At 36.5% G+C, this 24237-nt stretch overlaps 1 protein-coding gene across 1 annotated transcript in view; it reads right to left on the bottom strand.

Annotated features, from left to right (window-relative positions):
• LOC150075134 (leishmanolysin-like peptidase) overlaps nt 1-24237 on the bottom strand; it is an 807866-nt gene that overhangs the window by 112933 nt on the left and 670696 nt on the right. Inside the window, 3 exon segments of the mRNA XM_090388304.1 lie at nt 11054-11143; nt 21074-21138; nt 21141-21205. Of these exon segments, the coding sequence (XP_090244430.1) occupies nt 11054-11143; nt 21074-21138; nt 21141-21205 (220 nt within the window).

Here is a 24237-nt window from a genome sequence, read left to right as displayed (position 1 = left end):
CATCCTCTGTATTTGGTGGTCACCGGCTCAAACCCTGGTCTAATCAAGAAGCGTGTGCTACGCACTGCTGCTCCTGCCCACCTGGCTATGGAGTCGCCCTTACACTGCTGCAACAGGATCTAGAAAAGTTGAGCAGATGGGCTGAGAGGTGGCAAATGAAGTTTAACATTGACAAATGTAAAGTACTACATATGGGAAGCAGTAATCCCAGAGTATCAACTCTGTGGTACCACACTGACAAAGTACAAAGTATGTTGAGGGTCAAACGGCACCAGGAATTTCTCCCATCTCCGCGAGTGTTCACTGTATCGAGGGACAGTACTCTGTCAAGACCAGAGATTTAAAAGTGTGTGTATCATGTGTTGTGTAGTATGTTGTGCCCATTGTTCTTCTGGCCTATTGGCCGTCGAGCCCGTGATGGGACCCGACGTTGTCCGTACTATGCCAACGAGGAGGCTGGCCAGGTGTACCTTGAAATTTATTATACTCTGGCAGGTCCTGCCGCCTAATTTCCTGGGATTTCAGCGGCTGGGTCCTATTAAAAAAAAAAAAAAAAAAAAAGATAATCGCGGTGGCATAATTGCAAAATCGCTATTACGAGATAGTCTGTGGGGTTTCCACACTGACAGTGGTAGAGAATGAAAAGGACCTGGTGTAATTGTGCAGGCAGATATGAAGTTTTCTGAGCAGTGCAGATGGTCTGCAAGAGCTCATGGCATCTTGTCAATGATATACAGAAATTTTTCTAGACGGGATAAGGAGGTGATTATCCCCTTGTATAAGGTAATGGTCAGGGCACACGTTGAGTACTGTATACATGTCTGGAGGCCTCATTTTAAGAAGGATGTAGAGCTGTTGGAACGAGTACAGAGAAGGGCAACAAGATTAGTGAATGGAAGAAAGGCTTAAGTTTTGCAAATTACAGTGTGTGGAGACTAGGCACCTGCAAGGTGATCTGATTGAGGTGTATAAAGTCTTGAATGGTTTGAGCATGCTTAATGCTGATGTGATTCTTCGTCTTGCCCAGAATAATCACCTGAGAGGGTGTAAATTCAAATTGAGGAAAGACGGTTGTAGGATAGATGGGCGGAAGTTTGCCTTTAGCCAGCGGGTGGTTGATTGCTGGTACAAACTTCCATCTGTTGTTGTAGAAGTTGATAGCTTAAATAGATTCAAGGCAGAACTTGACAAACATTTGGAGCGAGTGGATGAGTGAAATAAGGGTTTTTTTTTTTTTTTTTTGTTTGGCTGATGCTATATAAGCTTGCTTTCTTGCATCATGTGCCTTTGCTAATGCTAACATAAAATTTATTTTTGCATCCGGTTCCTTTGTGACCACATCGTAGTATCCAATCAAATTGGTGTGACATTAATTCCTCTTAACAAACCCATGCTGTGTCAGAACTATAACTACAGTCTTGTCTAGATGTTCTGGCATTACTTCTTTAACCAGTGACTCCATTATTTTCCCTCGAACAGAAGTTAAAGTAACAGATCTGTAATTACTCGTGTCACCCTTTGTGAATTTGGGATACATTCATAGATCTTCAGTCCGAGAGGACCTCCCCTGAATCTCATAATTATGGCTAAGGGATTGCTTACTTCCCTTGCTGCCTACCTTAATGTAATTGATATATCCCATCTGCCCCAGGTACCTTTCTTATGTCCAACTTCAACAATTTATCTTCCACTTTCCTCTCAGTTATTACAAAATCATTTAACTCCCTGGTATAGAGTTTGATAAATTTTGTCCTCCACTTCCATAGAGAATTCCTCATTTGTGAATGTAGATGCAAAATATTCATTCAGTTTGTCAGCTTTCTGAGCACGATCATCAACAGTTGAACCATCAATATCAAGTGGAGCAATCTGATTCATCCCCTTCCTTCTAGAATTTACTTAAGTAAAGAAGTCTAAGAAGTCTCTGTTGTGTTTCTTTTGCATCCTTTGCCAAAGATTTCTCATAATCTGCCTTTGCTTTCCTAAACTTCTTTGTGGCTTGATTATAGACTAGCTTAAATCTGCCACAGGCTTCTGTGTCGCCTGATAATTAATATGCATCCCATGCATTTTTTCTTCTCTGCCACTAGTCTAATTAGTTCATCCACTTAGGCCTAAACCTCGAACAGTATTTCTTATTTGGTATGAAAAGCCTAGTAGCTTTCATGATTAATTCCTTGAATTTCCTTGAATACTTCCCATTTAGAATTTGCTGTTGGTAACATCATCAGTTGGGCCCACTGTATAGAGTTTAAAAATTGTCTGACCAGTGTGGTCACTTTTACGAGCAAAGACCCTTCCTTTTACACCGGATGGTAGTTTTACCATTAATGTAAATAAGAATTTTGCAAAATCAATTTACCCTACTCTGTGATATATCTTAAACAATTCCTATCCCCTGTTCTTCCTTGACTTGAGAATGAATCCCAATATTTTGGTTTGAAATGTTGTCATTAAAAACAGGCAAAACTGTCAAGTGGCTGAGTTCATAGTCAGTTTATTTACTCATTAACTTATTAAAGATCTACTGAATTGTACTCAGTAGATAATAAGTTTTCAATTTAAGATAAAACATTATGTATAGTTTAAGTGTGTATTATTTCAAACCATTTAAAGTAATAATTATCTAGCATTAGCATTAGCATTAGTAGAGGCATTTGATGCAAGAAAGCAAGCTTATGCAGCATCAGCCAAAAAAAACCCACTTCCACTTCACCCCTCTGTTCATTCAAAATACCTGTCCAGCTGAGCCTTAAACTTATTTAGGCTATCAACCTCCACCACAAGGGATGGAAGTCTGTTCCACCAACCAACCACCCGCTGGCTAAAGGCAAAACTAGATTTGAATTTACCATTCCCCACCCATATCTTTCACATAACTCAAAAATAACTTTTATACTAGGTGGGGTAGAGCTGAAGGACATAAATGGGGAAAGAAACTTCAGTTTTTTTTTTTTTTTTTTTGTTTTTTTTTTATACAGCAGGTATCAGCATAAGAAGGCACCCAGGAAGGTGCAAGGTGTTTTATTAATGATTTTCTTTTGCATATATGAAGGCTGTAGTTCACTATACAAATCAATGGTGAGATTGCATATGAGAAAAGACATCAAACCTCTTAGAATCCAAAGACACGTGTGTCATCTATTATGAACAGGAAAGAGGAACCCACATGAGGAGAAATTACAAAGGTGTGGGTTACAGAGATTTGAAATAAGGTATCTTGGATTGGATTTGATTCAGGTGAAGGAAGAACAAACTGAATGAAGGTAGAATTTTCCACCATCATTCACTGAAACATATATACAGCACACTCTCGATTTACTGAAGGACACTTCAAGATTCCAAATAAAAAACAATAAAATCAACCAGAAATCATAAAATTCAAGTAATAACTAGAATAATTATAAACAGCTATTTTGCAAGTCATAAATAAATAAGGGACAAGAAGTGGTGTTGTCATCGTTTGGAGATTAGTGTGCCTATTATCTTGCAACCCCTGCTGTCTTCACACCCACTACTCAAAAAAAAAAAAAAAAAAAAAAAAAGAGACTAAAACAGAGACCAAATGTCTAGTTTGTTTTTGTGCATCGCGTCGATTGTTTAGTTTTTTATGTCAGGAATGTCGGAATTTTTTTTAATAATAACGTTTTTTTTTGTTTAGAAATTGCGAAAATGATGGGCAAAAGCAAGAGTTGTGAAACTTGAAATTATTCAAAAATTTGAAAATTGTGCATCTGTTAAATCTCTAATGAACCATTATAATGTTGGTGACCAAACCATATGCGACACTGTAAAAAATAAAGGGAAGCTATTAGATTTAAAATCAACATCACATAAAATAAAGAGAAGCATCGCATTGGACAAACGAGTAGTGTGTGGTAAGTTTTTTTCATTTTTTATCTATTGCCATACTTTTTACTTAGGTTGCTGAACATTTTTCGATACAGTAAGTCCCTGACTTATGTAATTTCAGTCTTATGTTACGTTATTTATATATTTTTATATGACTGAAGATTTCAGTGAAGGGGACGCATATTTAACCGTATTCATAATACCGTAACGTAAAAATGCACAGAATTCCAGTTATCGGGATTATCGCAAAAATGCAATAAGATTGAGTTTACTACCCATTTATAATTAGATGCATGAACAGAAAAGCCCAATAAACTGGAGAGTGCAAATAGTTTTTATTGTTTTATGGTAGTAATATCCAGAAATGTGCTTTACTAAAATGTGAACTCTCGTGGGGTGATAATCGTGAGTTTTTGCCTTAACCCTGTGAAGTTCATTACAGAAATTTTCATTTTGACCATTTAAAAGGTGCCGACTAAGAGAATATGTGACAGTGGTACTAGTAAATCTACCAAGAAAAGGAAAGCAATCGAGTTGAATCAGAAAATTAAAATAATAAGGATGTATGAAAAAATGGCCAAACATTAATAAGTATCATATGGAATTCAGCTTTGTCAGTGGCAACGGGGAACACAATAAAGGAGAAAGACAGAATATGAGAAGTGGTAAAGCGATCGTCACCAATGAAGTTAACTTTAATAAACAAGGCTACGAAATACATATCAGTTTTTACAGTACAATAACATGCATGTTTTCTTCATTTTATGTTTTCTTTTCTTATGTGTCACTCTGGCAACTTCACCTCTGTCCCCAGATAATTTGTTTTAATTGAACTAATTAAAAATATAACTGTTTTTCTTCATTCTTCTGAGGATATTATGTGGTTTTTGTAATTTTGACATATCAGGGATATAGTAGCAATATTTTGTCAGTCATTCCCGAGTTACGTAAAAAGTCCTGGAATGTATCTGTTACACATGTCGGGGACTTACTGTATTTTTGGATTAACTGGGAAATCAATTATCCGGGAATTCTTTTTTACCATCTATCCCAAAAATCGAGAGTCTACTGTATAAGTTTACATATTCTCAGTATGTCATCCACCAATGGTTAAAACTGCCTACCTGGGTGGATGAGGTTGAATAAAACCTCAAACACCTAGGGAGGTAGTCTGGTGAGAGGGGCAAATGAATCAGTGCCTTCTGCAGTTGGGAAGAGTAGGATAAAACAAATGCAAGGATATATAGACAAAGAGTTTCTATTTTTTTTTTTTTTTTTTTTTTTTGGCTGATGCTGCTAATGCCCTACCTTACTTTAATCTTATGGTCTCTACCAGTGTTCTGCAATAGGTGTGCTGCGAACTTTGCTGAAGCTGTATACCTATAAATAATACTATATGTATTATGATTAGAAACGGACAACTGAGAACTTTTACCTACTGTAAGAAATTAACCGTACATTAATTACTCCCAATTTATAGTTTTTATATATGTTTGTAATGCTACTCATTGTTATATTTCACAATATGCCATTTTTACTGAAACAGAAAATTATTTTTCATGCGAGCATGCAACGCTTACTTTCTAAAGTTATTTGTGTGTTTGCCCTTCCAATAGTTCTCATTTTGTCGTTGTGCTGATGTAAGGTGCCACTTGTTAAAGTTGGTTACGTATATGCTGTTCCTTAAAAGTGTAAGGATTAGCAAAACATCCCCCGTATTTTATTAGCTTGTTTTGATATTTGTCCCTGTGTGTCTGTGCTACTTCAACTTTATTACTTTGTTCTTGTGCCAATGCACCCACCCCTTGTTATAAGACTATATTTTAAAGCGATAGATGTACCCCTCCTCTGTTAGAAGAGCATTGGTACTGTGTCTATTACTTTCAGTTTCCTCACAGCTGTGCTCTGAAATAGTCAGAAAACTGTGATCACAAGTCATAACACTGTTGATTTTACTATTTTCTTTTTTTAACAATGGACAAGTTCGTCATAAGGAGTATTCTGTCCACGAGTGCAAGTACTGAAAGTGACGAGCCTGAAAAAAAAAAAAGAAACAAAAATTAGCGTGCAGACAGTGTAGTGATAATTATTTGTCTTTTGGTTTTTTTCTGGAGTCAGGATAAAGCATGCCCAATCCTCGAATGCGGAGAAAAACTCAGCAATGGTGCTACGGTTCCCAGTAAACTGAAACGGCATTTTTCAACAAAACATTCTTCTCTGGCATGCAAAGATATCAATTATTTTCGACAGTTGTTGCAAGAAAAAAAAAAAAAAAAAAAAACAGGCTATGTTCATAACTTTGTTGGTATGTGTTTCGGAAAAAGTACAGGAAGCTAGCAATAAAGTAGTTGAATTTATCGTAAAGGCCAAAAAGCCACACACAATAGCCAAAACTTTGTTAATGCCAGCTTGTATATATGCTTCAAAATGAATTAAATTGGAAGGATTGTGTTAGTGTTTGCACAGATGGAGTTTGCTTCCATGACAGGTCAAGTTAAAGGCTTTGTAGCTAAAGTGCACGAAGTGAATCCTGACATACAATGTGACTATTGTCTTATTCACTGTGAAGCCATTGTTGCCAAGTCTTTGCCATCTCCTCTGAAAGTTGTGCTGGATGAAGTAGTAAAAGTTGTTAACTTCATCAAATCATGGCCTCTCCATTCGCAGCATTTTTCCTTTTTGTGTCAGGAAATGGGATCTGAACACACTACACTCCTGCTACATACAGAAGTACAGTGGTTCTCACGTGGTAAAATGTTAATGTGCCTTTTTGAACTTAAGGAGGAGATACAGACATTTTTAACAGGACATGAGTATGCAGAGTTATTTGCAGATGATGAATGGGTGACTGAGTTGGCATATCTTTCTGATATTTTGGTTCACTTGAATGAGCTGAACCGAAAAATGTAAAGCAAGAACGCAAATCTTTTTACGAGTATGGATAAGATTCAAGGCTTTCAGAATAAGCTGGATTTGTGGATTCAATGCATTGCAAATGGATTATATGAGATGTTCCCACTGGCCGCTTGCTGCTGGCAATAGAGTGGTGATGGACTTCATTAAAAATCATTTAGATAACTTGCAGCAGAAGTTCAAGGATTATTTTGGAGAGAGCATTGAAGATGTTGACTGGGTTCATGATCCATTTGTTGCAGATGCAAAATCTCTTCCGACAAATGCACCAGAGGAACTAACAGATCTGAAGGCGGACAGAAAATTACGATTAAAACATTGTGAAGTGCAGTTGGACACATTTTGGTTGTCAATAAGGAAAGAATATCTGGCTAGCCCCAAGATGGCAATTAATGTGTTATTACCATTTTCGACTATGACTGAAATTAAAACATCAAAGAGGGAGAGACTCAGATCCATTGATGAAGAAATGAGGCTTGCATTGTCAATGACGCCGCCATGCATCATCCGTCTGTGTTCAGCAAAGCAGGCACAAGTATCACATTGAAGGTATGCGTAGTTATTTGGTTTAATACTAATAGAATTTTAATTTTTTTTTTTTTGGCTTTGCTTTGCTTTTCTACAGTGATTTAGGGTTCATAAAATGTTAATATATGCACGAGCCAATTTCTTTTGGATTGCTGGAACAATGATAATTGATTCTATTGTGACTTATAGCATATTTATATTAACATTGCTGTAAACTATGCTTTTTGGGGGATTAACATTTTGATGTGCCATGTTGTGTCATGGATTTTAATTTATCTGTATATATATATACAGATAAATTAAAATTATTTTTTTAATAGTTACTGCACCCGGACATTCAACCCCTAAAGTAGGAGACCGGCGGAGTTACTTAGCAAGTACAGGTCACTGTTGAAAAAAAGCCGTGAATTAGGGTTGAACTTGAAAGTGTCTGCAATTCTGCCCAGACACGATAGGAGGGAGTATATGATGAGAGCCTTGTCGATCAATTCGGCCCTGGAGGGATTGTGCAAGGCTCAAGGGGTAGAATTTTTTTCAGCCTGGACTGTACTTGTTAACAGGAGAGATTGCTTCTACAGGGATGGGATACACTTAAATAGAAAGGGTGCAAGAATTTTTGCTGATGCTGTCGAGGCAGTGTTAGGTGGGTCGGAAAACTGCTAGTTGGGGGGGGAGACAAAGACCAATAGATTGACAGTAGCCACTGGCAGAGGTGAAAGAGATTCTTGCACTGCTTCTATTAGAATGAGCAGAAGCCTGAAAAACAAGATGCATGGTATTTCAGAGACTGCTGGGAGCCACTGCGGTACAAGTAAACACATGGGTTGTGTTAGGGTAGCTAAGAATAGAAACAGGTGCAGGTATACTTGCGTGTACACCAATGCTAGGAGTTTAGTAAATAAATTTAATGAATTTGAGATATTGCTCAAAACATCGAAGGCACATATTGTTGGGATATCAGAGACGTGGTGTCACACAGATATAAGGGATGCAGAACTGCAATTTGGGGAGTACAACGTCTACAGAAAGGATAGACAGGATAGGAAGGGGGGAGGGGTTATGCTATTAGTTAAGAAACACATAAAAACCAAGGAAGTGAAGCCAGTTGACATCGATGGACAGGGCAGTGTCGAGTCAGTTTGGTGTGACATAAGCATAGGGAAATCAAAATTGAGAGTAGGAGTGTGCTATAGGCCTAATGACTCTGATGAGTATAATAATATATTGTACAGGGAAATAGAGTGGGCCAGTAAATCAGAGAGTCTTATAATGGGGGATTTTAATTTCCCAGATATTGACTGGAATTTGTGGGTTGGTCACTCGCACACTAGCAAGGCTTTTGTGGATTTATTGGATGATTGTTTTCTACATCAGCATGTTCGTGAGGCAACAAGAGGGAGCAATACTCTTGATCTGATTATCAGTAGTGATTCTTCATGCATTAAGAACCTGCAGATAAATGAACCACTAGGTGGCAGTGATCACAGTGTATTGAAGTGGGATTTACTCAAGGAGGTAACTACCATCAGAGGTAAAGGGAAGGGTTTTTGTTTTCGTAAAGGCGACTATGATGGTCTGAGACAGTATTTAAATTCTATACAGTGGGACCAACTGATGATGTTACCAACAGCAAACTCAAAATGGGAAGCATTCAAGGAACTAATCTTGGTGGCTACCAGGCTTTACATACCAACTAAGAAATATTGTTCAAGGTTTAGGCCTAAATGGTTGTCAGATGGACTAATGAGACATGTGGCAGAGAAGAAAAATGCATGGGATACATACAAATTAATGGGTGACATGGAAGCCTATGATAGATATAAGTTGGTCTGTAACCAAGTCACAAAGGAGATTAGGCAGGCAAAGGCAGACTACGAAAAATCCTTGGCAAAGGATGCAAAGAAAAACAGAAAGGAGTTCTTTACATACTTGAACTCGAGAAGGAAAGGGATGAATCAGATTGGTCCACTGGATATTGATGGTTCAACAGTTGAGGATCCTGCTCAGGTGGCTAACAATCTAAACGAGTATTTTGCATCTACATTCACGCATGAGGAGTTATTCAGGAAGGAGAATGATGTAGGTAAAGTAAACATTGGCAGTGAGCTGGATGATTTTGTAATAACTGAGAGGAAAGTGGAGGAGAGATTGTTGAGGATAAACATAAAAAAGGCACCTGGGGTGGATGGGATCTATCCAGTTATATTAAAGGAGGCAGCAAAGGAAGTATGCAAACCCCTAGCCATAATTATGAGAGCTTCTTTGGACTCAGGGGAGGTACCCATAGACTGGAGATGTGCAAATGTAACCCCAATTCACAAAGGAGGATCAAAGGCTGACACAAGTAATTATAGACCTGTTAGTTTAACTTCTGTTCCAGGTAAATTAATGGAGGCACTGGTTAAAGAAGCACTGCAGGATCATCTAGACAAGAATTCAGTTATAGCTCAGACGCAGCATGGTTTTGTTAAGGGCAGGTCTTGCCTGACCAATTTGACTGGATACTATGATGTAGTCACAAAAGAACTGGATGCAGGGAATAACTTTGATATTATATATTTGGATCTTAGAAAGGCTTTTGATACTGTTGCACATGGAAGACTGCTGCACAAATTGGAGCAGTGTGGCATTGGAGGCAAATTGCTGCTATGGATAAGGGGATGGTTGAGTGGCAGAAGACAGAGAGTGGTAATCAATGGACACTGCTCAACGTGGACTAATGTTATTAGTGGAGTTCCTCAAGGTTCAGTGTTGGGTCCATTGTTGTTTTCGGTGTTTATGAATGATATTGATGATGGGATATCAAGTTTAATGTCCAAGTTTGCAGATGATACAAAGGTTGGCAGGGTCGTTAAGGACACTACTGACGCTATGCTGCTGCAACAGGATCTGGAAAGGTTGAACAGATGGGCTGAGAGGTGGCAAATGAAGTTTAACATTGACAAATGTAAAGTACTACATATGGGTAACAGTAACCCCAGAGCAATGTATCAACTCTGCAGTACTACACTGACAGTGGTGGAGAATGAAAAGGACCTGGGGGTAATTGTGCAGGCAGATATGAAGTTCTCTGAGCAGTGCAGACGAGCTGCAAGAGTAGCTCATGGTGTCTTGTCAATGATATACAGGAATTTTTCTAGCAGGGATAAGGAGGTGATTATTCCCTTGTATAAGGCAATGGTTAGGCCACATCTTGAGTACTGTATACAGGTCTGGAGGCCTCATTTCAAGAAGGATGTAGAGCTGCTGGAACGGGTACAGAGAAGGGCAACAAGATTAGTAAATGGAACAAAGGGTTGCTCTTACGAAGAAAGGCTTAAGTTTTGCAAATTACAGAGTCTGGAGACTAGGCACCGGCGAGGTGATCTGATAGAGGTGTATAAGGCTTTGAATGGTTTGAGCATGCTCAATGCCAATGGGATTCTTCATCTTTCTCAGAATAATCACCTCAGAGGGCATAAATTCAAATTGAGGAAGGACGGATGTCGGATAGATGTGCGGAAATTTGCCTTTGGCCAGCGGGTGGTTGGTTGGTGGAACCGACTTCCATCACTTGTTGTTGAAGTTGATAGCCTAAACAAATTTAAAGCTCAACTGGACAGGTATTTCGAACGAACGGAGGGGTGAAATGGGAGAGGGTTTTTTTTTGGCTGATGCTGAATAAGCTTGCTTTCTTGCATCATATGCCTCTACTAATGCTAATGCTAATGCTAAAGGATGATCTCAATGGAATGTATGAGAAAAAAAAAGAACAACTCACCTGAATATATGGACAGTAATCTGCAAGGCTAACTGATCCTCCAAATTTGCCAACATCAGGCACAGGAATACCAGGAATATAATCAAAATTCTGGAAATGTAGAATTATTAGTTTAATCACATAAAATTTACGAAATCAATTTTTAATGCTGTTTATTCAACTTAATTGGGATACAAGCATAAACATGATCAGCATTATTGCAGATATTTATGTAATTTATGATTTTTAGCATAAAAATAATTATTTGCTGTGGTTAAACAAATTACTAGGGAAAACATAATTTCCTCACCTCTATCCCATAGGAACAAAAAATAATTAACTAAAATCTGTTCATGCAATGCCTATACTACCGTTTTTAAGTGAAACTTTGAAAACAAAAAATAGTAAAGACAAAAAATCATTAACAAATCTTGCTGAACATTACAGTGAAAATAACATTATAATTATAGATGAAAGAATCAGAAATACTTTTAAAAAAGTCTGTATCAAAATAAGGTTGAAAGTAGCACAACATTAAAAAGAAGACGATTCAACGATTCAAAACTACTGAAAAGATTAAAAGCACTCTGGGAAAGTGAATATTTGCTCTAAACAGTTCAAAAATATTTCTGTGCCAGGGAAAATAATGAATCAATAATTAAAATAATGCAATCACAGAATGGATTTCTTAAGGGTAGATCATGCGTGACTAATTTGATTAATTACTGCACAGTGTCACCAAAGAACTGGATCCAAAAAATTATTTTGGCATCATATACTGTAGCTAGATTTCAGTAAAGCTTTTTATACTGCTCCACAAATATTTTGTCTTATTAATTGAAATAATGTGACTTTAGAGTAAAGTTACTACTATGACTAAAGGGAAGGACATTTAGGTGGCAGGAGACAAAATAGTTATAAATAGCCACTTCTCAATTTATAATATTTATTGAAGATAATGATGTATTTCAAGATTAATGTGTAAATTTCTGATGATGCAAAAGTGGGCAAGGTGGTTAGGATGACATACTTCTAATGATGTTTATGTGAGTTCATTCAACAAATTGATGTTTTAGGTGGTTATAAAATTCCTTCTCCCTCATCCAGGAATAGAACTTACCTACATTGTGTTTGTAGGAACTGTGCTGGTTTCTCTATTAATGCTTTTGATTCTGATAATTTGGTATTTTAGAATTTAAACAATCACTTTAAAGTTGTGAAGTGATTGTTTAAATGCCCGAGATAGAATTATTTGCCTGCAGATAATCGTCTCTTGATTATCCTGCTTAGATTTCTGACAGAATGAGTACTCTGCAGCTACATTTACACATGAGGAATTCTTCATAAGGCACCTGGGGTGATGAGATCTATATCTATCCAGTTATATTAAGGTGGGCAGTGAAGGAAGTAAGCCTTACTTCCTTCATTTACTCTCATAATTATGAGAGCATCCTTGGATTCAGGGAGGTCTTCATGAACTGGAGATGTATAAATGTATCCCCAATTCACAAAGGGGGAACCAAAAGGAGACAAGTAATTACAGGCCTGTTAGTTTAACTTCTGTTCCAGGGAAAATAATGGAGTGACTGCTAAAAGAACTAATGCAGGATCATCTAGACAAGTCTATAATTATACTTCAACAGTATGAGTTTGTTAAGGGAAAATCATGTCTGAACAATTTGATTAGACACTATGATATGGTCAAAGGAACTGTCCCATGCTTGTTTTTTTTCCCCCTTCTTTTCTTTTTTAATGACTTGAACTCCCTGTCATCATTTTGGCATCTTATGTTTATGGAACTTAACCACTGCTATAAATACATTTGTGGCTTTAATGATAAATCTGTTGAATATTTTGAACAGCATACAGTAGTCTCTCCAGTTAATCAAGTCCAAGAAATATCTCATTCCATTTTAGTTCTCTCTATAAATTAATGCTCACCCCCTCATCACTTCTAACCATATTAGTTTCTTTAGATACAACTCATTTTATGATATTGTGGTCACTGTCTATTGAGTTTTTGACATAGTTAGGTTCCTTAGTGAGATCTAGAATATAGCCCCTTGTACTCTCTCAGACATGATGGAATAAGTAGCAACCATCCAGTTTGTTCAAAAAAACTGTTACCATATAGTGTATTTCTAAGTTACATATTCTAGTTTTATAAAAGGTAGGCTGAAATCAGCAATAATGAGACAGTTATACTTATAAGCCTATTTAATCTATTAAAAGATTTTTTTTCTAGGAGTCATGTGTCCTGTAACATCCCACAACTGTCATGTTCCTCTTACTGCAAGTTATTTCATGCCACACTATGTTAACATACATCTGCATTACCTCATGCTAGCTAATGGAATATTTTTCTCATCTACAAGTAGTTTTTGATCAGGTGTATCACTTTCCTACTTCTTTGTCCCTTCTCATCTCTCCTAAACATACTATATTCACTGAAATGAAGTTCTTTTTTTCTGAGTGGTACCATGTTTCAATAAGCCAAATACATCAGCATTAGTTGACGTAATCAAAAGATGAAATTAATTTAATTAATTGAAAATACTCCTGACATTGCTGTAAGACAAATTAAGTTTTGTACATTACAGCTTTTGGCAACCCTGATAAACCCCTTATAGTGTTTTTTTGTGTAGTCTTTGAATGCTGATGGATTTTGTTTCTGTTATAATTTCCCTTTCAGCATTTAGATAATTAATGGTTGCACATAAGCTTTCTCAGAAAGAGTACCCATTGCAGTTTTGTCCCATGCCATTGACCTGAGTCGATTGTATACTGACTTCATCCTGAACTGGCTGTTTCTCTGGCCCTTTATTGCCTCCTTGCTGGCATTACCTCACAATCTTTACAGTGGGATATCATCATCATCATCATCATTCTTCTCTTTCTTGGTGATTCCTTTCCGCTTTTCTCTCTCTCTCTCTCTCTCTCTCTCTCTCTCTCTCTCTCTCTCTCTCTTTCTCAGGGTAACTCAAAAATGTTTTTTTGGCTGGTGCAGTATCAGCCTCAGGCTTCCTTGCACCATATGGCTAATAATAATAAAAAAAAATAAAAATAAATCAGTATACCAACTAAGGCTTACATCACGAAATCTCTCCTTGTCATAGCTGCAAGGAATTGTAGACACAAGAACATTTTGTCTTATCTCTTGACACTTTTCAACATCACATTACATATCATAACAAATTCATCAGTTCATGTATGAATTTTTTAGAAATCTGGGGCATTCTGTGCTCTCTTATCAGCGTTTCCAACTAATGGTAGACACAGTGTTCATAGATAGCAACATCAAAATAGCTTTGAAAATCAGAGGAGGAAAGGGAAAGCCCTTAGCCTCAGTGTTATTTGTTTTGGGCTAGAAATTGAAAAAATTCTCCAGAATTTTCTGAAGTTTGAATCAAGTGATAAATAGATGTAGAGGATATTTGTGCATCAAAAAAGTAATGACAAGTTTTTCTTTTATGACTTTTTAAAATTAATTCTGATTTGATTTTTGGCAATTATGTTTTGAAAATAACAAATGAATATTTTCATTTTATTTAAATTTTCAGGAAACTTCAAAACTCCCTCCTGGCAGAAAACTCACTGCCTAACAGCCCACAGGTATTTGGGGAATTTGCTGTTGAAACAGTTAAGAATAAAGGAGTAAATGCTACTATTAATATATTCTACTATTAATATAGTAATATCATAAAATATTGACAAAAAGCAAACTTGAATGCAGCACATTCAGCATTTAATACTTAACTAAGTAAATTCTGTAGAAAGGCACAAAATGTAGTAAGTTATGTTGCAATTAGAAAGCCATTTTCTGATCACATCTGCAGTATTTTGGGGCATTATTATTTTTTTTTGAAAATCTATCAGTAAATGCAGATTAAGCCTATGTAAAAATTACACTACTAATTAAAAACCAAACTCTGATTCAAAAGTGGAAAATTCTAAACTAGTGTTTTTCAAATGGTTTTCCAAAAAATGTTCCACCAAAAAAGTAGTACTTATCTGTACAGGTTGTTCTGACTATAACAAATTAAGTGATTGTGGAATACCTATTTTGTTACATGAAAATTCCTTAAATGAGAATTAAAAAGCTAATAGTAATGAAAAAAAAAATATATTCATTCATTTCTGGAATACTAATAAAAATCAGAATGAAAAACATATTTAATATTCAAAACACTGTAGATAAATTAAAAACCTAACTGAATAAACATTATGAATTTAAAAGAATTAGAGGGAATAATTTATATTTTTGTAGTATCATGTGAATCACCAGAGGATTTAGCAGAAGCAGGAGATGAGTTTGTTAAAGTTGTAGGAGTTTAGGGTTCTTTGTCTGGTCTTCCTTTTTTCTCTCACATAATATTTGCTGGAAACATGCTAGTTGATGCCACTGGAAACCTTCATGCTCCTTTCAAACGAGCCTTTGGTTCACAAGTCGGAATGCTTAATTTAATTCCTTAGTTAGTAGTATTAGAGGCATGTGATACAAGAAAGCAAGCGTATGAGCTTATGTAGAATCAGCCAAAAAAAAAAAGAAATCCAATTTCACACATCTATTCCCTCTAAACGTTTGTCAAGTTCTGCCTTGAATTTATTTAAGCTATCAATTTCCACGATAGAAAGTTTGTTCCCGCAATTAACTACCTGCTAGCTAAAGAAAAATTTCCATACATCTATTCTACAACTTTCTTTCCTCAATTTGAACTTATGCCCCCTCAGGTTTGTAATCTTAGCAAGAGGAAGAATCCCATTAGCATTGAGCCTGCTCAACCCATTCAAGGCCTTATACATCTCAATCTGATCACCTCCCAGGTGCCTAATCTCCAGATGCTGCAATTTGCAGAACTTAATCAGTTCTTGGTAAGAGAACCTCTTTGTTCCCCTCACCAATCTTGTTGCCCTTCTCTGTAGTCACTCAAGCAACTCTACATCCTTCCTAAAATGATGCCTCCAAACCTGTATGCAGTACTCAAGGCATGGCCTGATCATTGCCTTATACAAAGAGATAAATACCTTCTTTTCCCTGCTAGCAAAATTCCATATATCACTGACAAAACCTCATGACCTGCTCTTGCAGCCTGTCTGCATTGCTCAGAAAACTTCATATCTGACTGCACAATTACTCCCAGGTCTTTTTCATTCTCTACCACTATAGTACCACACAGTTGATAGGTTACTCTGGGTTACTGCTTCCTATATGTAGTACTTTACATCTGTCAATGTTAAACTTCATTTACCACTTCTCAGCCCATCTGCCCAATTTTTCTAGATCCTGTTGCAGTAGCACACTGCCATTACCAACCCTGCCAACCTTTGTATCATCTGCATACTTGGACATTAAGCCTAATATACCTTCATCAATATCATTGATAAATATACAAAACAACAGTGGGCCCAACACCGTGGTGGACTCCACTAATAACATTAGTCCACTGATTACCACTGTCTATCTTCTCCCACTCAACCATCCTTTTATCCTTTGTAGCAACTTTCCCTTCATACTATACTGCTCCAATTTGTACAGTAATCTTCCATGTGCAACAGTATCAAAAGCTTTCCTGAGATTCATTTACCTATCAAATTATATGATATCAAATTATTTTTTTGCATCCAGTTCCTTCGTAACCACATCATAGTATCCAATCAAATTTGTCAGACAAGACTTTCCCTTAACAAACCCATGCTGTGTCTGAATTATATTGTAATCTTATCTAGATGATTCTGCAATGCTTCTTTATCCAAGGACTCCATTACTTTCCCCAGTACAGACGTTAAACTAACAGGTCTGTACTTACTTCTGTCACCCTTTGTTCCTCCTTTGTGAACTGGATACATTTGCACATCTCCAGTCTATGGGGGACTTCCCCCTGAGTCCAAGGATGCTCTCATAATTATGGCTAAGGGTTTGCTTACTTCTTTTGCCACCTCCTTTAATATAAAACGATAGATCCCATCCATCCCGGGTGCCTTTCTTATGTTTAACTTCAACAATTTTTCTTCCATTCTGTTCTCAGTTATTACAAAATCATTAAGCTGCCTGTTAGAGTTTAATAAGCTTTAATAAGACAAAGATTTTCTGTAATCTGCCTTCGCTTGCCTAACCTCCTTTGTTACTTCATTAGCATTAATAGAGGCATGTGATGCAAGAAAGCAAGCTTATGCAGCATCAGCAAAAAAAAAAAAAAAACACCTCCCATTTCACCCCTCCATTCATTCCAAATGCCTGTCCAGCTGAGCCTTAAATTTATTTAGGCTATCAACTTCCACAACAAAAGATGGAAGTCTGTTACACCAATCAACTATCCCCTGGCTAAAGGCAAATTTCTGCGCATCTATTCTACAACCGTCCTTCCTCAATTTGAATCTATGTCCCCTCAAGTTCTTAATCTGAGAAAGAGGAAGAATCCCATCATCATTCAGTTTGCTCATCCCATTCAAGGCCATATTTACCTTAATCAGATCAACTTGCAGGTCCTACTCTCCAGGCGCTGCAATTTACCGAACTTAAGCCTTTCTTGGTAGAGCACCCCTTTGTTCCCCTCAATAATCTTGTTGCCCTTTATACTCGTTCTAACAACTCTACATCCTTCCTAAAATGAGGCCTCCAGACCTGTACATAGTACTCTAGGTGTGTCCCGACCACTGCCTTGTATAACGGGATAATTACCTCCCTGTCCCTGCTAGCAAAATTCCTATATATTATTGAAAAGACTTCATGACCTGCCCTGGCAGCCCCTCTGCACTGCTCAGCAAACTTCATATTTGACTGCACAATTACCTCCAGGTTTGTTTCACTTTCCACTTCCCTGAGTGTAGTACCACACAGTTGGTACGTTTCTCTTGGGTTATTGCTACCCATATGAAGTACTTTGATTACTCAGATTACAGACTATCTTCTATCTACCATAGGCTTCTGTGGTGCCTGATAATTTATATGCATCCTATTCATTTTTCTTCTCTGTCATGAGTCTCATTAGTTCATCTGATACCCATTTAGGCCTAAACCTTGAACAATATTTCTTAATCAGTATGAAAAGCCTATGATTAATAAAAGCTTCCATGATTAATTCCTTGAATGCTTCCCATTTAGAATTTGCTGTTGGTAACATCATCAGTTGGTCCCACTGTATAGAATTTAAAAACTGTCTGAGACCACTGTAGTCACCTTTATGAAGGTAAAAACCTTACCTTTATCCCTGATGGTAATTATATCTTTAAGTAAATCCCACATCAGTACACTGTGATCACTGACACCTAGTGGTTCCTTTATCTGCAAATTCTTAATGCACGAATAATCACTGCTGATAACCAGATCAAGAGTATTACTCTCTCTGGTTGCCTCTCAAACATGCTGCTGTAGAAAACAATCATCCAATAAATCAATAAATGTCTTACTAGTGTGCAAGTGACCAACCCACAAGTTCCAGTCAATATCCAGGAAGTTAAACTCCCACATTAAGGCATTCTGATTTACTGCCTCACTCTATTTCTGTACAATTGTATGTTGTACTCATTAGGCCTATAACACACACTGTCATTTTTGCTTTCCCAGTGCTTATGTCACACCAAACTGACTCAACATTGTACTGTCCATCTATATCAACTGGATGCACTTCCTTAGATTTTATGTTTCTTAATTAACAGCATAACTCCTCCTCCCTTCCTATCCTTTCTGTACACAATGTACTCCCCAAATTCCAATTCTGCACTTCTTATATCTGAGTGATACCACGTCTCTGATATCCCAACAATATCTGCCTTTGAAGTCCTGAACAACACTTCAAATTCATCAAATTTATTTATTATACACCTAGCATTAGTGTACATGTAAGTATACATGCATCTGTTCTTACTCTTAGTTACCCTAACACAGTCCATGTATTTATTTGTTTCATGATGTCTCTAACCAGTCCCTGAAAACCTGATCACCTCCCCCTCTAGGCCACTGCTTATTCTAATAGATGCAGTGCAAGAATCACTTTTACCTCTGCCTGCGGCTACTGTTAACTTTTTAATCTGTGAATTTCCCCCCAAGCTAGAAGTTTTCCAACCCACCTAACAATGCCTCGATAGCATCATCATGTTATGTGACTACTTCTTTCAGGACTTGAACTTAACGCTTTTCAATGACTCTGCTTTTATAGTTCCATATGCTGATCATTTCCTAATTCTTCCACAGAAGAATTGTGCAATTCCTCCATATCCTTGCTCCAATTTTAAGTGCAGTTGTTTAGCCACTGCTTCCTAATTAGGTTCAATATTTAGGAATTATTTACAAAAGCCAGATATATTTTTTCCAAAATCCATTCGCATTGCTCTCTTGATGTGATCCAATGCTAGCCTGATAATCTTCAATATTCTTGTAAGGATGGTGCATTTTCCCACCAGTTTCTGAAATTGCCTTTTCACACATTCTCATCAGATAAGTATTTTGAAGGTGATTATAACTCCATCTATGGGTTGGTGGATGGAGTTTGTGTTAGGAGGTAAAAACACAACCTTCCCATTGGGATTGAGATCACTGAGATATCCACGAGAATTACTGGAGATCACTGAGATATCCAGGAGCATTACAGGAAGTAGAAATTCTTTAAATTCCAGCTTCTTTGTTCTGCTTTGCAGTAATCTTTACAGGAAAATCAAGGTATCTTTTACAACTTTGCATCTAAGCATAGATCTGTCTTATTGGGCAATGTGGATTCTGGAAGGCATGTTCTTTCAGAATATTTCTGTCCCATCAGCGTTGAAGATTTGCTCTTAGGAATATCTTTCCTCTTCAGTGATTTTTCTCAACTGTTCCCAGAACAGTTGAGAAAAATCAACTACCCTCAACTGTTCTGAGAGACGTCTATGAAACATCTACAATCCTTGAAGCTTTAGGATTTAATAGTTTTGTAAATGCTTAAAGCTTTCATCTTCAGCAACCAGACTCAAAGGAACAAGCTTTTGAGTCTGGTTTTGACGCCAGATAAACAAAAGCTTTTTAATTTTAGTAATAAGTGAATTGCAATTCTTTATTTTCATCAGTGTCATGACTGCTGCATTCTAAATTTCCACAATAATTTTATCCTTTCTGTTAACAATAATTGCAACTGAACTTAGGGCCAAGTTCAATGTGCATGCTATCTCCATATTGCAAACACCATTTTAGGAAGGAAAGCCATCACCCTGGATGTAAAGAAAAATGTTATATTACATATGACATTTTTCTTTACATTTTACCCAATTAAAATTATAAATGGGTTTTGTTTGTTCTCTACAAAAACAAAACTCATTTATAATTTTATGAAAACCTGTTTGAAATCACCAACTTGTATGAGTTGTTACATAAGCATACATAATATGTACAGGTAGGCCAGCTGTTAAGGAATAACAGGTGAACGAACTCCATAGGAAATTATTATTAATACAGAGAGAAAAGGTCCTGGTTAAAGTAATTCATTAAGGTGAGAATTGCTTGTATTTCAAAGACACAACATGGCCACAGCAGCTCTTGTGGAATTGAGCCCTAAACAACAACAGCTTGCATTACAATATTTCGACACACTAAAATAAAAAGAAAATATACTTTGATATATCTATACTAAAGCGAATTTTCATGATGTATTTAATCTGAATTATTATGTTTCCAGTTACAAAGACAAAGATTTGTTCTTTATTGATGGTAAATGAACATCAATCAACATTATATTTTAAAAAGTTGCAGATAAGTACATATGGTGTTGTGTCATATTTTTACCAATTCTGAAGTGTTTCATTACTCAAAAAAAGTTGGAAATCATTGTTATAACAAGTTCACACGGACCAAGCAATGAAGTGAAAGGACAAGGACAAATCACATGTAACGAATTCATATCAACAGAAAGCATTAAGTCAGCAGGACATTATTATAACATACAGCTTTTTCGTATAAATATAGAATATTATTAGTGAAATCTTTAAGGAGAGAGAGGGGGGGGGGGAATTGGAAATATGGTTACTGTTAGCAGAATCATATCAGTGTTTAAAATATACAGTAGAATTACTCACCTGGAAGACTGAAGGTAAATCCTGTGTGTATTCAACTAAATTACAAAGGGCCACTGAATCCCTACATCTGTACATTCTGTCTCTAGAGGATCTCTTTTTACCTTGTCACAGTATGGATGGATGCTTTCACCTCTTTAAAAACAAAAAATTCATATCTTGAAATGTGTTATTATACAACCTTGAAACTTTATTATTTCATTTTATGTATATTTTAAATCACTGTCATAAATACAAAAATTTTTCTAGTCATTCATTTATTACCCCAGCATACTTTGTATTGGTGAGCTAGTCCAATATATAGAGTTAGACATTAATCGATTAACATGTCCACATTCTTGTGGACAAAAATGAAGTCTCTAGGTCATATATCTCAACAGGAAACTGTTGAAACAGGACTGTTGGGCTTGTGTGGCTATTTTCACATTAAGGTTAGTTTATGTAACTCATTATAAGAGCAATCATTATGAAATGTTAGAAAGGGTTATGAAAAGTTAGCCTAAAGATAGTACGTTATTATTTCTTCACAGTCAGTTATGAAAAACTGATCATGATGACCAAGCAGGTGCCATTATTTGAACTCTGCTTAAGTAGATGTTTTATTCATTATTTGAACTCTGTTTAAGTAGACGTTTTATTCCTTAAAAATTAGTAGTATAGTTATTATTTTTGTTTATTTTATACAGTAGGTGATACTGTTTCTTACTTGGCCTCCAAAATTGTTTAGAAAACTAGAGTTAGAATAAACTAGAGGGAATTCTGACACTATTGTCAGTGTTAATCACATTATATTGCTATTTTATATTCCTTTTTGTAATTGCATAGGAGTATACTTAATATCAAAAGTGTTTCTGCTAAGGCTATCAACTAAGTTTATAACATTACAAACATAACAGTATAACGTAATATATAAAGTAACTTGACTGCATAATATATTAGCATAACTTTGTACCATAATAGATATTATTGATGCATAACTGTGAATAATATAGTGTTATTATTTCACTTAGGTATAACTTAGTTTAGTGTAGCATGGTATTCTCAAATTAAATTATATTTAAATAGATACCATGTCTCAAACTAGAGCAATAAAGCAGAGTTCAAAATGCTGTAGCTTGGAGGAAAACTGAAGAGGGCAGTTCTATGAATCATGACTTCATAAAGAGAGCTTGAATAACAGGGTTAATGCCCTTGAAAGAATTAAAATGGGGTTCATCAAGCTCTTGCTCAGAAAATATACATAAGGGGACAAATTAAAATTTTCAAAAGGATGGTTTTATAGGACAGATGTGTGGAATTTTGTTTTCAGCCAGAGGGTAGATGAACAAACTTCCACCTGGTGTTGTGGGTAGTTTGAATAAATTTAAGAAAAAAATTATACAAATTATTAGATTGTATGGAAGGTGTGTGTGTGTGTGTGTGTGTGTGTGTGTGTGTGTGTGTGTGTGTGTGTGTGTGTGTGTGTGTGTGTGTGTGTGTGTTGTTGTTGTTGTTGGTATGAAAGTTTCACGACATAAGGGCAACTGTGGCCAATATGTGTCTGTCAGCGTCATTACATTCATTTTAATGATTTAGGATGGATATATCAGAGTGTATTTATTATTCATAGATGTTTAATATATATATAAAGAGCTCACTTAGGTTTGCTTTGTCACCAAGTACATGAGAGAGGGTTAGAGGAGCTTGCAAGTTTGCTAATGATTGGAAGGATGTGGTACGAACAGCTGAATAGGTTGGACAATCAATCAGGATGTGCCTTACTGTAAATTGTATCTGACAGACAGAGCAGAGCGGGGGATCTTCTCTTAAAAGTAAATGTTTGTGAGTGAGGAAGGTATGCTCAATGCGCAGTCTTGTTAATATAACTTCCTCCTGTCTATTTGTACGTGAGCTAGAATGCCACGAACATAGATCTTTTTTATTGCATGATTGGTCCCTCCAAAGTTGTTTCCAGATGGAAGTATATTTGGTACGAAATACATCCCTATAATCTGTAAATGGTACAAACTGAAAGTTATCTTGTATATTAAGATCTGGATTTTTTGCAGCTTGGTCTGTATGATTATTTTCTGGGATTCCAGCATGGCTGGGAATCCAACAGATAGACACTTGTTTTCTTGCTTTATGCAAAACTCCGAGTTGTTTTTTGATATGCTGAATCAAGGGATTTGAGGAATATTTGCTGTTCTGTAAAGCTGCTACTGCACTAAGGGAGTCAGTATAGATTAGAGCAGGTAGAAGTTGATGCTTGGTAATATCATCCAGTGCTAGTTTAATAGCATATAATTCTGCTGTGAAAATACTGAAAACATGAGGAAAGGAGACAGATATAACATATTCTGGTAAAACTACTGCGGCACCTACTGAGTTGTTCAATTTTGAACCATCTGTGTAAATCTGATGACTGTTTCTATTTTCAAAACTGTGCAGTGCATGAAGCTTATATATAACGATTGGAGAGATCTCTTTTTTATTCCTGTTTGTGAGATGTGATATGGACAAAGGCACAATCGGAACCCAAGGAGGTTCTGAGTTTATATCGACTGCAGAAATGTGCTGGAAATGTATTTCCCAAAATTGAGCTAAGTGTCTGAGACGTAGTCCTACTGGTTTTATTTTCATTTGGCTTGGAATCATAATTCCTTGTCCATGGTGGATCATGAATAATGGACCAATTTGGATGTGATGGCTGACTGTATATTTTTGCCGCATACATGCACAGTAGATAATCTCGTCGAAGGTGCAGCGGGGTTCCGATGCATCCGCATACAGGCTGTAAATTGGTGAAGTTCTAAATGCTCCTAGAGCTATGCGGAGAGCATTATGGCGAATGGTATCTAGGCGATGTAAGATGCTCCTTCTTGCTGAAGCATATATAAAAGATCCATAATCCAAATGAGATCTAATCAAAGTTTTATATAATAGTAATAATGCGGACCTGTCGGCTCCCCAGGCCATTGAAGATACTGTGCGCAAGATATTAAGTTTTAAGAGGCAACTAGTTCGAAGTCTTAGCATATGTTCATGAAAGTTTAGTTTTCTATCTAATGTTAAGCCCAAGAAGGAGAAATTTTGAACAACAGGTAGAGCAATTTTATTTAAGTATAAGCCCAGTTCAGGATGAAGACCACACATTTTACAGAAGTGTATAACAGCTGATTTTTTCT

Source organism: Mastigoproctus giganteus, chromosome 14, assembly GCF_048544385.1.
Source record: "Mastigoproctus giganteus isolate SK-2022 chromosome 14, ASM4854438v1, whole genome shotgun sequence".
NCBI lineage: Eukaryota > Metazoa > Arthropoda > Arachnida > Uropygi > Thelyphonidae > Mastigoproctus > Mastigoproctus giganteus.
This window is presented reverse-complemented; position numbering and strand designations above follow the sequence as displayed.